General features: G+C 38.4%; 1 protein-coding gene across 1 annotated transcript in view; it reads left to right on the forward strand.

The window, feature by feature from the left end:
- Nckap1 (NCK associated protein 1) overlaps window positions 1-13,165 on the forward strand; it is a 65,653-nt gene that overhangs the window by 21,024 nt on the left and 31,464 nt on the right. The window contains exons 3-9 of the mRNA XM_050119688.1: window positions 2,621-2,713; window positions 3,002-3,058; window positions 3,711-3,853; window positions 3,935-4,025; window positions 8,294-8,431; window positions 9,279-9,327; window positions 11,478-11,634. Of these exons, the coding sequence (XP_049975645.1) occupies window positions 2,621-2,713; window positions 3,002-3,058; window positions 3,711-3,853; window positions 3,935-4,025; window positions 8,294-8,431; window positions 9,279-9,327; window positions 11,478-11,634 (728 nt within the window). The remainder of the gene's footprint in view (window positions 1-2,620; window positions 2,714-3,001; window positions 3,059-3,710; window positions 3,854-3,934; window positions 4,026-8,293; window positions 8,432-9,278; window positions 9,328-11,477; window positions 11,635-13,165) is intronic.

Raw genomic sequence — 13,165 nt, forward strand, 5'->3', positions numbered from 1 at the left:
GTACTGAGTAGTGTTGGGGTTAGTGATACAGTAGTTAGACCTCCTTTATTATTCTCCTAACATTAATACACAGTGTGTAGGTGTTAGCCTCTATCCAGTGTTGTCATGTGCCAATTTATACAATTGCTTTGGTTAAGTCTATCGATTAGTTTCCAAGTGGTAATGAAGGTGTTAGGCTTTGAGCTGTTAAGTAAGCCACTTACCCTTTTTTGTTTGTAATATTGGAGATGGACTGTCTAAAAAGCATTTCTTCCCAAATATGTCGTCTGTCATTATGATCCTTCATTTAAGACATTTGGATTGGATACTTCCTGATATGTAGAGCTGTTTTTGCAAACTAAAGCCATGAGTCTTGAGTGCTGGCTGTCTCTATTGCTGGGATTACAGTGACAAGCTAGAAAGCAGTGCCTGCCTTCAGGAGGAAGGTTTTGTGCTGAGGGAGGATGTTCAGTCAAGGATGGTTTCTGGAAAATGGTGTTCACATTTAAGATGAGTGGTTTAGGATAGTGGGATTTGGATATAAACGTGAAATTTTGATAGCTTTATAAGGACACAGTTAAAAATCATGAACTGTGCATAGAAAATAGCAAAATTTGTTTACTGTGTAGTCTGTGGATGGATGTAGGGGAGATTGAGTCTGGAAAAGTAAAGGGACAGGCTGTAGAGAGCATTAAAAACTCCCTCACTTGGAACTTTCCGTGTAGTCACTGTAGCTGATACAGAACCTAGTAATACTTGCTTTGGGAAAATTAAAGGAGAAATTTAGACTAAGGGGCTTCTATTATCGAAAAGGGAAATGGTAGGTGAAACTAGAACACATTTGAGACGAATGAGATTTCTCATCTTGGCTGTTTTTAAGTAGATGATTAACTTTGCTAAATTTGTTTGGGTCTTATAGGTAGTACATGTAATGTTATAAAAATTAGTCATATAATTTTATAAAAAACTATAAATATATATTACTTTCTTGATACATGAAATGCAGGTTTGTGTAAAAGATGATTAAGGTTTATAAGAGCATGATGTGTCATTAACTGCAGATTAGGATGTGTGGAAAGGAAGGCACTGTTAATGTTTGCTTTAGTGGAATTAAATAAATTGGGATTAAAAAGTCCCAGAGTAGCCATATTATGCTCTTCATATCCTTTTGTTTGTTTGGTTTTTGTTCTTTTGAGACAGGGTTTTTGTTCTTTTGAGACATAGCTCTCACTGTCCTGGAACTCACTATATAGACCAGGCTGGCCTGATCTTCATATCTTCTTTTTTGAGCCTTTTCTCTATTGTACATTGGAACTAAATTTATAGAACTGAAGAATACAGAGAGACAGGGAATTGTTTTGAAACATATATTATAGAAAATAGTTAACTCTTCTCATAGAGGAGACACACACATCACTGCAGGTGTATAACTTTTTTTCACATTTTTGGGGAGAAAGGAGATTGAGTTACTCGTGTTTCCCAGACATAATTCCTTCTTTAAATGTCCTTACACAGAGGTATTTAGGGTGTTTTGCCAGACTGCTTGCTGTTTTCAATCAGCTTTTCTGGAAGACACTTTTAATGATGTTAGGCTTAGTTTTGTAAACTTTCTGACTTACCGTAATGGCTCAATATAGTTATGTGTGGGGATGTCTCCTAGTGCGCCCATGTAAGTATACAGGACCTTAGAGGACCTGGACATGGTGTGGACTTTTGGTACCATGCTGGACATTTTTAAATGCTGTCTTGTAGTTTTCTCATGTCCTCAGTGCTTCTCAGACATTTCTCAGGTATTTAGATCACTCGAGCTATGTTGTTTAAAAGGCAGATTCTTACTCAGCAGGCCTGAGGAGGGGCAGAGATTCCACCTTTCTAATGAGACCCTAAGTGATAATCATTAGACAACACACAGAATATCCAGGCTCTAGATGGCCGCCCAGGCACACTGTTAAATAAGGCATCAAAAAGGACTGGTCTCCCAGAGATGATGGCAGTAGTTGGTTTACTAGGGAAAGGTGGTACTTGTTAGCGCAGTGATTCAGCTGATTGTAATACTTCACTTTTCCTTCTCCCATGTCTGAACTCTACAGTCTTGCTTTTTTTTTTTCATTTATTTTTTGTTCTTGTGATTTTTGCTTTTGTTTAAAATATTATTGTGTTCTGTGGGTCTGATCAGGGAACCGTTACTGTATTTTATGTTTGTATCTACATTTTATTTTGCATGCGTAACGTGGCTTTGCCTGGATGTTCTTTTTGGTAAGTTCCAAATTTATCTAGCATATTGGTTTTTGTAGTGTAAGCTGTAATGTTTTACATCTTCTTTTCTCCCATTTCTAGTGGACATAATCATTTGTTTTAATTTTTTAAAGCGTTCATCTGACGTATTTTCTCCTAACATCTCCAGTTTTCTGTTGTAGTGCAATCTGGTACTAATCCGCCTTGGCCTGTTTTACGGCCTCCTGCTGTCAGCTGCTGATTGCATTAGTGGTTGCCCTCTCAAGTGATTGGGTTTGAAAAAACCTTAATCATTTAGAAGTCTAAAAGCTTGTGCTTCCATATAGCAGCCATGAGAAAGATAGTGTGCAGTGAAACTTGATACTTCGGTTCTTTCCTAAAATAAACTCTAATTTTGTTTTTACAGCAACAGCTTGCACAACTACAGAAAGAAAAATCAGAGATTCTGAAAAATCTGGCGTTATATTACTTTACATTTGTAGATGTTATGGAATTTAAGGTATGTATTTTAATAAGTAAACTTAAAGATTACAAAAATGAATATTTGTTAACAGTATAAATTGCATTGTCACTTTTGTAATAAAAATAGAATTCTTCCAGAACCAAAGTATAAAGTATACTTTATACATTTGTATTTTCTGAATTTAAAAATTACTTACTTGGGGCTGAAGGTGTGGCTCAGTGGTAGAAGGAATACTTGCTAAGCACGCAGAAACTCTGGCTTTCATCCTCAGCACTTCCTCCAAAAGTCGTACCGATAGAGATTAGTTTATTCTTTCCTTTTCAGGACCATGTCTGTGACTTGCTGAACACTATTGACGTTTGCCAAGTCTTCTTTGATATTGTGAGTATCATTTTTGGGAAAATTTCTAATTCTCTCTGTTTCCAAAGAACTCAGGGAACCAGTTATTTAAAGAAACATTTTATAGGAGTATACAAATTATAGCATTATTTATTTGGCTTGCTGAATAACTTTTTAAAAGGAAACTTTTATATATTTTTGTGTTATTGAATATAAGTCTTAATTCATTTGTAAAATAGTTGTTAAATTTAGCATATTATCTTAATACACCCAACTATAAAAAATTGAACAGTATTTTTCTGTAGTCATTATTGATAGAATTTTCCTTTGGATGACATTTTGTAGGTACAGAAAGTTGAGGTAAGAAATGTGCCCATTAACTTAATAGTAAAAATATCAAAAATTCAATACTTCTTTTTGCTTTAGTGAGATTGGTACCAGTTTCCTTCCTTCTTTCCTTCTGGTTCTGTCCTTTTCATCATCTCAGCTTGAATACAGTAGCCAAAGTCCTTTTCTTTCTTCCATGAAATCGTGTCACAGACAGAACATTGCTGCCATAGCCCCCAGATCTTACATGTTTAGAGAGAGACATTAGAAATCTAGAAATGGGAACAAAGCTATAGAAATGGTATGTAGATTTTGTGTGCTTCAGAGTTTTACAGGTAGGAATTAAACTTTTTGTTTTGTTTTCTAGACTGTGAACTTTGATTTAACAAAAAACTACTTAGATTTGACTGTAACCTATACAACATTAATGATATTGCTGTCCCGGATTGAAGAAAGGAAGGCCATCATTGGACTCTACAACTATGCACATGAAATGACCCACGGAGCAAGGTAGACAGACGTCACACAGATTCTTGTAAAGCTCTTGATCTGATGGCTTATCACTCACTTGCATTTGATGTGTGTTCTAAGTGACCGAGAATACCCACGCCTTGGTCAGATGATTGTGGACTATGAAAACCCTTTAAAGAAGATGATGGAAGAATTTGTCCCCCATAGCAAGGTAAGAACCATGTTTTAGATGTGTAACCGTACATGTAAGGAATTGCTTAACAGTACATGTAAGGAATTGCTTAAGCTTGGGGAATTAAAGAAATAACTTACTTCGTGGGTATAAATTATAATGGTTATGAATAACTTTTTTACTTGTGAGTTAGGTAGCTGATTTAGATGCATGATTATGTAAAGACTTGGAAAGGCAGTGATTCATTTAAATGTTAAATTGAATATAGTATTGAGAGGTAGTAAAGAGTGCAGTGCGACCCTCAGGTAGGCCAGTACACTCTGAAATATTGTATGTCACTTAACCAACTTCATGGTCTTGAACTTTTCTTTTGACTAAAAATATCTTGAAGTAGCAGTCGCCTCATATGGATGCTATAAAAATCGAAGTAGTCACTTCATCAGAAAAAGTTTAGATACATAATATTGCATTAGATTTGTCTGCCTGGAAGGTTGACTCTTGAGTGTCCTGAGAGGTCAGCCTGCTGTCAGACATGGACGTGACCATGGTCCTGGTTCATTGGGACTTCCAGACTGCTGGCGGTGGAGACTAGAAGGACGCCATTAGAAACAGTTCAGGAGCAGCGTGCTGCATGAGAACTGAGGGTTCCCTGCGTTTGCAGTGAGGCCTGGAGGTGCAAGGGCAGCTTTGCAAACAATGTCACCTTCATGAGCATGTGATAGGGTTCAAATGGAGATTTGCTAGACTTGAGGTAGCTCTCGGGGATGACTATTTCATAGCTTCCCAGAATGAGGAGCATCACTGAGACAGCACCTGAAATTATCTTGTGACTTCTCTCTCATAAAAATAAGATTTCTTCAGTCTAGCATCCTTGCTGTGTGCTTGTTCTTGAAAGAATATTAGTTTAGTTTTATAAAGAATTTAGAGATGACTCTGCAGTTAAGAGAATTGACGACTCTTCCAGAGGACCCAGGTTTGATTCCCAGCATTCACATGGCAGCTCACAACCACCTGTAACTCCAGTCCCAGAGGATAAGGCTTTTGCAGGCACTGCACACATGTGATGCACAGACATACATTTCAGTTACATGCAATAAATCATTTAAAAAGTTTACTACATAATATTTCATCCTAAGACTTTAGAGCTACAGTGTTGACTCAATTTTAGCTGTATTGTGTCTTAGTCTCTTGATTGAAAAAAAGATGGCAGGGATATTGTGAAAAATGTATGAAATGTCCTTGAAAGATGTTTCTTCTTGTTGTTGGTTTTTTTTTTTTTTTTTTTTTTGGTTTTCGAAACAGGGTAACAGTCCTGTCCTGGACATCACTTTGTAAATCAGGCTGGTCTCAAACTCACTGAGATCTGCCTGTCTCTGCCTCACAAGTTCTGGTTTTAAAGGTGTGTGCCACCACTACCCGGTGAAAGATATTTCTTAATGAAGTAAATTTGATGGGAAGAAATCTTGTCGTGGTAACTACCCTGCAAGCAGGGTCCGTCGCAGACCTACATGCTTCCAGAAAACTTTAGGAGGTGTCTCACCCAACCTCATCATTTATAAGCAGAGACTGAAGACTGGGGAGGATGACCAAGTAAAGCCCTTGGCAGCAGTGCCTACACCAGGACAAAGGCTCTGCTGGTCTTTGTTAATAATGCCATGTTTCTATGATGCTATAATTTTTCTTGACATTCAGTTATTATCAAGAATTTTTCAATGTTTTCTCATGAAAATTTGAAGATATTTTTTTCAGTTTAATTTCTTTGTATAGCTGTATTTGGTAGGTTGAACATTTATAATCTGAAAACCCCAAATTTAAAATATCGTAAGTCTAAAGCATTTTTCTTCTGAGCACTGACCTGATATCACATGTGCAAATTCCCCTGACCTTATGCTCAGGTTGCTTTATTTGTGTAAATGTATAGGGCATATGAATATATTTTGTGTTTGAAATTGGATATGTATCCCAAAATTAAAAACTGTCACTTCTGATCCCAAGATTCTAATTAAGGGATATTCAGCCTATACCTGTAAGTTTTACATATATTTAAAAAATATCTTGAAGTTAATTAGGTTATTAATTTGACAGAGTTTGAAACAGGCTAATGAATGTCATCACACTGAAGTAACACTACCACTCGTGGAGATGTCGTGCAGGCACTAAGTGTATTCGTGCAGGCACTAAGTGTATTGTCTGCTCCTTGGCCGTTTGTTACACTCTTACCACTGTTGTCTTCCCTGCCCTCTTTCCTCTGCAGGTCCATTCTGGTTTTTCTCTGATCCGGTGTAGGCTTGTGTCTAATTTGACTACTGCGCACTCTTTTCCCCTCCTCTCTATTGAAGTCGAGATACTTCTCTAAAGTTCTTTCCGTGTGCCTGTTTGAGGACTACAGTGTGGTGGTTACAGTGAACAGTCGTTAGCACTTAGTAGATGATTGTGAATTACCTAGGAACAGTATTCATCTGAGTTGGATTAGTTGTTTCCTAATGTTGACTTTTCTTATGTTCCATGATATTTCCCAGTTTTGTAATTAATAGAATAGCTATCATCTATCTGCCATTTTTTTTTTCTTTTTTCTTTTTGGTTTTTCGAGACAGAGTTTCTCTGTGGCTTTGGAGCCTGTCCTGGAACTAGCTCTGTAGACCAGGCTGGTCTTGAACTCACAGAGATCCGCCTGCCTCTGCCTCCCGAGTGCTGGGATTAAAGGCGTGCGCCACCACCGCCCTGCTCTATCTGCCATTTTTTTAAACTAACCACATAATTTAAAACATTCTTAGTTAACTACATCAGAATCTTAGGTGAGAATTAATAAAGTTAGAGATTCCTGGTTTCTTCTTGCAGAGATCAAGCAAACACATTTTAATGGAGACCTAGAACCCTTTCAACTGGCAGTTTGGTTAAAGAAAAGCCCTTTACAGAGTTCTTAGGCTTAGGCAGGGATAGACACAGCACAAAGTAGGAAACAGCTTGCCGTGGTGGCGCACACTAATCCCAGCACCTGGGAGGCAAAAACAAGGGGTCTCATGAGTTTGAGGCTGACCTGGTCTACATAGTGAGTTCTAGGCCAGCTAGGGCTACAGAGTGAGACCTTGTCTCAAAAGCAAAACAAAAATTAGCAATAAAGAAAGCACCAAATGGGCTGGAGAGCTGGCTCAGATATCTTAATACTTACTCTTAGGGCTAGGGATGCAGTTCAGTTGATAGAGTGCCTGCCTAGTATGTAAGGAACTATGAGTTTCGTCTCCAGCTTCCCACTTAATTGAGCATAATTGTATGTACATACCTGTTATCCTAGCCCTTGGAAGGGGAGGTAAGAAGATTAGAAGTTCAAAGTCATCCTCAGCTACATAGTGAGTTTGAAGCTAGCTTGGTGTATGTGAGACCCTATTTCAAAGAACAATGAAAAGTCTTTGCTATGGGCTAGGGAGATGCCTTGGTGGTTAAAAACATTTTCCATGCAAGAATGAAGATATGAGTTTAAATCCCTAGAGCCCATGTAGAAGCCAGATGCAATAGCACGGACATCTGTAGCCTAATGTTTCTACAGAAGATAGGAGACAGAGCTAAGAGAGTCCCCAGAAGCTCAAGGTCCAGCTAACCTGATAAAGCACTGAAATACCAAGAAACACTGACTCAAATAAGGTGGAAGAGTAGGACTAACCTCCCAGAGTTGTCCCTTGACTTCTGCAGGCGTGTCTCTGTATTTATACAGATGAATCCCTGCACATAAAAGTTACCAGAAAAGGAAGGAAGGATGGACTTTTAGGCATGTGATTGAAGACTCCTTTCCTTTTAGTGAGAATCGTAATTTAAACTTAAGCATGAGAGTTCAGTGCTACTGTTTGAGAAATATATAAATAAAGAAGATTCCCAAGGTTCAGTAAGTAACTTGTGAAGCTGGAGAGCTGGCTTTTCTAGAGGACCCAGTCAACCCCAAGCATCCACATGGCTGCTAAAACCCTGTAACTCCCGTCCCAGATGATCCTGTATCCTTGGAGATCTTCTGAACTCTGCGAGTATCGTTCCCATACCCGGTGCCCAGACATGCATGCAGTCAAACCACCCATACAGGAAATAAATACTGCAGTATTGTTTTGTTTTAAAGAAAGTAAGATGGTTTCCTGATTAAAGATCTTGCCTGAGAATATAGACTATAACTTTCGCAGTATTTAAAACAAAAGGAAACAAATTTAGAGGAGACTTGAAACCCATTATAGAGCATGGTTGGAGTCAGTCATGCTCAGCCCTTGAGGCCGAAGTCTAAATGGAAGGGAAGCACACTGTTCTTCACTTATTTCTTGTTTTCTCAGTCTCTTTCAGACGCACTGATTTCTCTCCAGATGGTGTATCCTAGACGGAATCTCTCAGCAGAGCAGTGGAGAAACGCCCAGTTGTTGAGCCTCATCAGTGCACCCAGCACAATGCTCAACCCAGCCCAGTCCGACACTGTACGGTCTAGTTCTGTGCAGTCACTTATCATTTGAACATATTACTGCATTTTCTCTAAGTAACATTGGCCTGCCAGGTTTATTATAAAATGAACATAAAAATCACACAGGGCTTTTAAAAAAATTTCTTAGCTCTCAAAAATTGAAGTTAATACAAATGACCGTTTTATTTTGGGCTGATGAGATGGCTCAGTGGATAGAGGCATTTGCCACCAAGCCTGACAACCAGAGTTTGATTCCTAGGCCTTGGTGGAATAAGAGAGCCAACATGGGCATGCTTGCCCATACAAATAAATGTAATTTTAAAACATTGTTTCTGTCACTGTATAAAAACTGGAAGATGTAGACAAGTATAAAGAAAAAAACCTGTAAAATCTTACCAATTAGATAAAATCATTATTGTTTGCTATATTTATTTTTTAAATTACTCTCAGCATATGGACATGGCTGCTGCTGTTCCAGAGAAAGCACACAGACCATGGATTCATGTGGAAGGAGACATAGAGAGAGGATCCAGGCACAGTCTCTCTTCACAGGACTAAAATAAATCTTTTGGACAAATGCAAACTCTTTAAGTGAGCTCAAGAAATTGGAAACTTACCATTCGCCAGGAGACAGTTTGGCAACAATATAGATGGTTGAGGATGTGCAAAGGCTACAGTTCTCATTGTCCTCTGCTGGTTGCAGGTTTAAATAATTATTGATTCTTACCCAGTGTCTCAGATTTCCTGTGGTATTTGAACCAAGAATTGAACAGTAAGAATTAATAGCACAGGCAGAGAGACACTAAGTAGGAAGTTGTTTAAAGAATTTATATTAAGCACGGGTGTGTCTTTCTTTTTTTAAGATGCCTTGTGAATACCTCTCCTTGGATGCAATGGAGAAATGGATTATTTGTAAGTAAAATGGGTTAGTTACGGGATTACCCCTTAGGTTTGAGCTTTAGTAAGAACTAGCTGGTGACTTGCCTTGACTCTGTAGTGAACCCCTGTGTGCTTTCACTGGCTCATTTCCCATGCTGATCCCAGCAGGATGTGGGTAGTCGTGTAAGTGCGGAATCTAAAGTTAGGTCACATAGCTCCACAGTGACAGAGACCAGGGAGAGCTAATCCCCTGCTCGTTACCATGAGAATAGTTTGCGGTAGTTTGTGCTTTTTCCTGATGTATTAACTGTCAGCTGTCTATTAGTGTTTCTCCAACTATGATGAAGGACCATTTTTCTTTAGTACTTTAGTAAAATAATGACTGAAATTTTTTTCAACACAAGTATTAGACATAAAAGCCATTGTTTTGTTGGATTTGGCATAATCTAACAATTAAATATTAAGTTTGCACTTAAAATGACTACATATTTTGAAATAATCAACCTGTATACAAAATACCATTACAGATTGACATTAAATATGAAAGAGGAATTTATTAGCACATACCACCTGTACTTAGACATTTTAGTTAGTTTTGTTACTTTTCAGATTTGTAAGAGTAATATTTTTTCTTTAAAAGTTTACATTTCTGTGCCTTATCTATGAAGCTAATTTTAAAGAAAGATAAGGTGTTTGAAGTGTTGATTTTGCTGGATGATGTAATGATTCTTAGTTTTCACTTTGTATTTGGCTGTAATTGAAGAATGGGTCTAGGTAGGTAACCATACAAGTGTCCTGGTTAGGGTTTCTGGTGCTGTGATAAAGCACCGTGACTAAACACAAGGTGAGGGGGTTTATTTCCACCTTACATGTCCTGACTGCAGAGGGAAGTCTTGGCAGTCCTACATGCTGCTTACAGCTCCACCTTTTCTCACTTGCGGTTCCTGTGTCTTAGATGACACTTGCTTGTTTAAATGACACAAAACTAGCCAGGACTTTGGAATTAGTTTAAAAAAATAGGAGCAACTATAAAGAAGAAGAAAAATTTCAACAAAAGTTGAGACTGTGCATATGTAACAAGTACTAAGTAAATGTTGAATGAATGGACCATGCTTCATGCATTGGTGTAGAAGGCTAGAGAGGGCATTTATAAACATATATGTAGCATTAAACATCTGTGTGGGGTTTCCAGACTAGGTAACCAAAGGTAAAAAATACTTAGAATCCATGTCAAGAGAGCATGTTGTACTTTAAGAGTTAATACTTGGACTCCCCCCCCCCCCCCCCCCTTTTCCCCCCCCCCCCCCCCCCCCCTCCCCCCCCCCCCCCCCCCCCCCCCCCCCGCCCCCTTTTCTTTTTCTTGAAACAGAGTCCCCTGGCCTATCCTGGGCTAGCTTGGGACTCATTATGCAGACCAGACTGGACTTGAACTCACTTCTTGCCTGCCTCTGAGTGTTAGGTTAAGGATGTGACCCACCATGTCCTGCCTGCCTCTGCTACTTCAGTATTGCTGGCTCTCACTCCTTTAGCTGTAAAAGAATGATACAGTCTTGCCTACTTCACAGAGTAACCACGTGGGGTAGTGTCTGCGAAGATGAGTAGACAGGCAATGTTATTACTCTAGTGTTCCTTCTGGTGGCTACAAAAATTGATTACTTTTATCTTTCAGTTACTTTAACAGCTGTAGGGATTCCATGGTATGTGTTAATTTCTGATCTTTTGCTTAAAATGTGTTTTTAATGTTTCTTTTTTTTAAAATTCATTCATAATCTCCTCTTAAAGGATATTTTCCCCTTTTGCTAATGCATCTTCAAAGAACTTACTCTGCAGAATATAGAAAATGATAATTTAAAATATTGTTTAGCTGGGTAATGGTGGTGCATTTGGGAGGCAGAAGTAAGCGGATCTCTGAGTTCAGAGTCAGCCTGGTTTACAGAGTGAGTTCCAGGACAGTATGCAAAGCTACACAGAGAAACCCTGTCTTGGAAAACCAAATATGTGTGTGTGTGTGTATTGTTCATATACATATGTATATTCGCACATGTATGTAATACAATATGAATCACTTAGGAATTCTAGTCAGTGATGGAGGGTATTTCCCCATCCGCAGAAAGTTACGTTGTAACCAGAGGAATTTGTTTGCAGTACTTTTAACTTGTACTTGTTTTTCTTTGTGTTTGAAGTTGGCTTTATTCTGTGCCATGGGATGCTAAATACGGAGGCTACCGCACTGAACCTTTGGAAGCTTGCTCTTCAGAGTAGCTCTTGCCTCTCTCTCTTCCGGGACGAAGTTTTCCACATTCACAAAGCTGCAGAAGATTTATTTGTAAACATTCGGGGGTATGTGGTATTTTTGCTTTATTCATGTTTGGTAGGAGAAGGTGATATGTCTTTAGTAACAGATGTTGGGGTGAGAGAGTTGGCCACATCCTACAAGGAAGGTGTGGCCTAGACTGTCTTTCAGCCTAGCAAGTTGCTTTTAACAACATCCTGATAATGGCTCCTATAGGTAATTTTACTAATTAAAAATCTTTAGGGTTTCTTACCCTTTCAAATTTTGTGTTATAGAGAAATGTGTTCTCTTTAATTCACACATGATTTTATACACAATTATTACGAAAACAAAATATAGGGTATATTTCCCAGCATGGTGTCTTTAGCGTTTAATTCCAGCACTTGGGTAATAGAGGCAGGCAAATCTCTGACTTTGAGGCTTGCTTGGTCTATAGAGTGAGTTCCAGGATGGCCAGGGCTACACTGAGATTGTCTTGTCTCACCCCCAGTAAAGAACAGAGTGTGTTTATAAAAGTATTTGAAGCAATCAAAAAATGCCTTTAAAGTAGGACCGACAACACGGCACATAGGGATCATGCATGGTTCTTGATGGCAGAGTCTGCCCAGATGACATATTAATCATTCTCTGCAAAGCAAATACATCTCTGAAATGATTGTCAGCATTCTTTTTGTTGCTGGCTTTAATAACTTCATTCTCTTGAGGACCTGTAGCCAGTATATGAAAAGCCATGTTGAATTCACATGTGAGAGCAGTCATATAATGTTTTGAAATAAAGAGCACATAAAATACCCCAGAATTTTTTGTACTTAGCTGAATATGTTGAATAAGGTAACGGGGGAAAAAAGTGAAATTTGTATATATTCATGTCCAATTCAGTATTTCATAAAGTTGAGACAAAATGAAGCTTTATTAGTTGTTAAAAAAATAAAAACGTATCTAGCACTGGTAATTTGAACCAATCTTGCATCCTAGTGGGCCTGTACATTACCCTGAGATGCAAACTGAACACAAGTTCTCTGGCATCACTGTTGTTTTAGGGAAAATAAATAGTTCTGTGCACTCTAAATAATTTATTATTTTTGTTTCCAAACAAAATAAAGTTTAGGGATATGGCTCAGTGACCTTGTGTGTGAATAGTCTGGAACCGTTGTCACATACTGTGTAGGATGTCTCTGTCTTCACAGATGAGCCTTTGTACTTTGTCAGTCACCACTGCATTCTTACTCCTTCCTGTTACTCCTGAGAGCAGTGTCCTGACTTCTGTCATATTGATCAGAATACTTTAAATACATGAGCATTTAAAGCCAGTCAATGTTAAATATTTTCAGTGAAGTTATGCATGCTATGCATGGTGTAAGTAGTAATGCCGCAGAATTTCTTTGTTCTGTTAGATTTTTTTAAGGACTTATTTATTATTATTATATTTGAATGAGTTTTTGCTTTCATATATGTCTGTGTACTATGTATATGCTGGTGTCTCAGGAAGCCAGAGAAGGTGTTGGATTCTCTGGAACTACAGTTATGGATACTTGTAGAGTTGTGAGCTGCCATGTGGGTATTGGGAACCAAAACAGG

This window comes from Alexandromys fortis, unplaced genomic scaffold (assembly GCF_014885135.2).
Source record: "Alexandromys fortis isolate MF-2015 unplaced genomic scaffold, M_Fortis_MF-2015_v1.1 scaffold_8_1_9099942, whole genome shotgun sequence".
Lineage (NCBI taxonomy): Eukaryota > Metazoa > Chordata > Mammalia > Rodentia > Cricetidae > Alexandromys > Alexandromys fortis.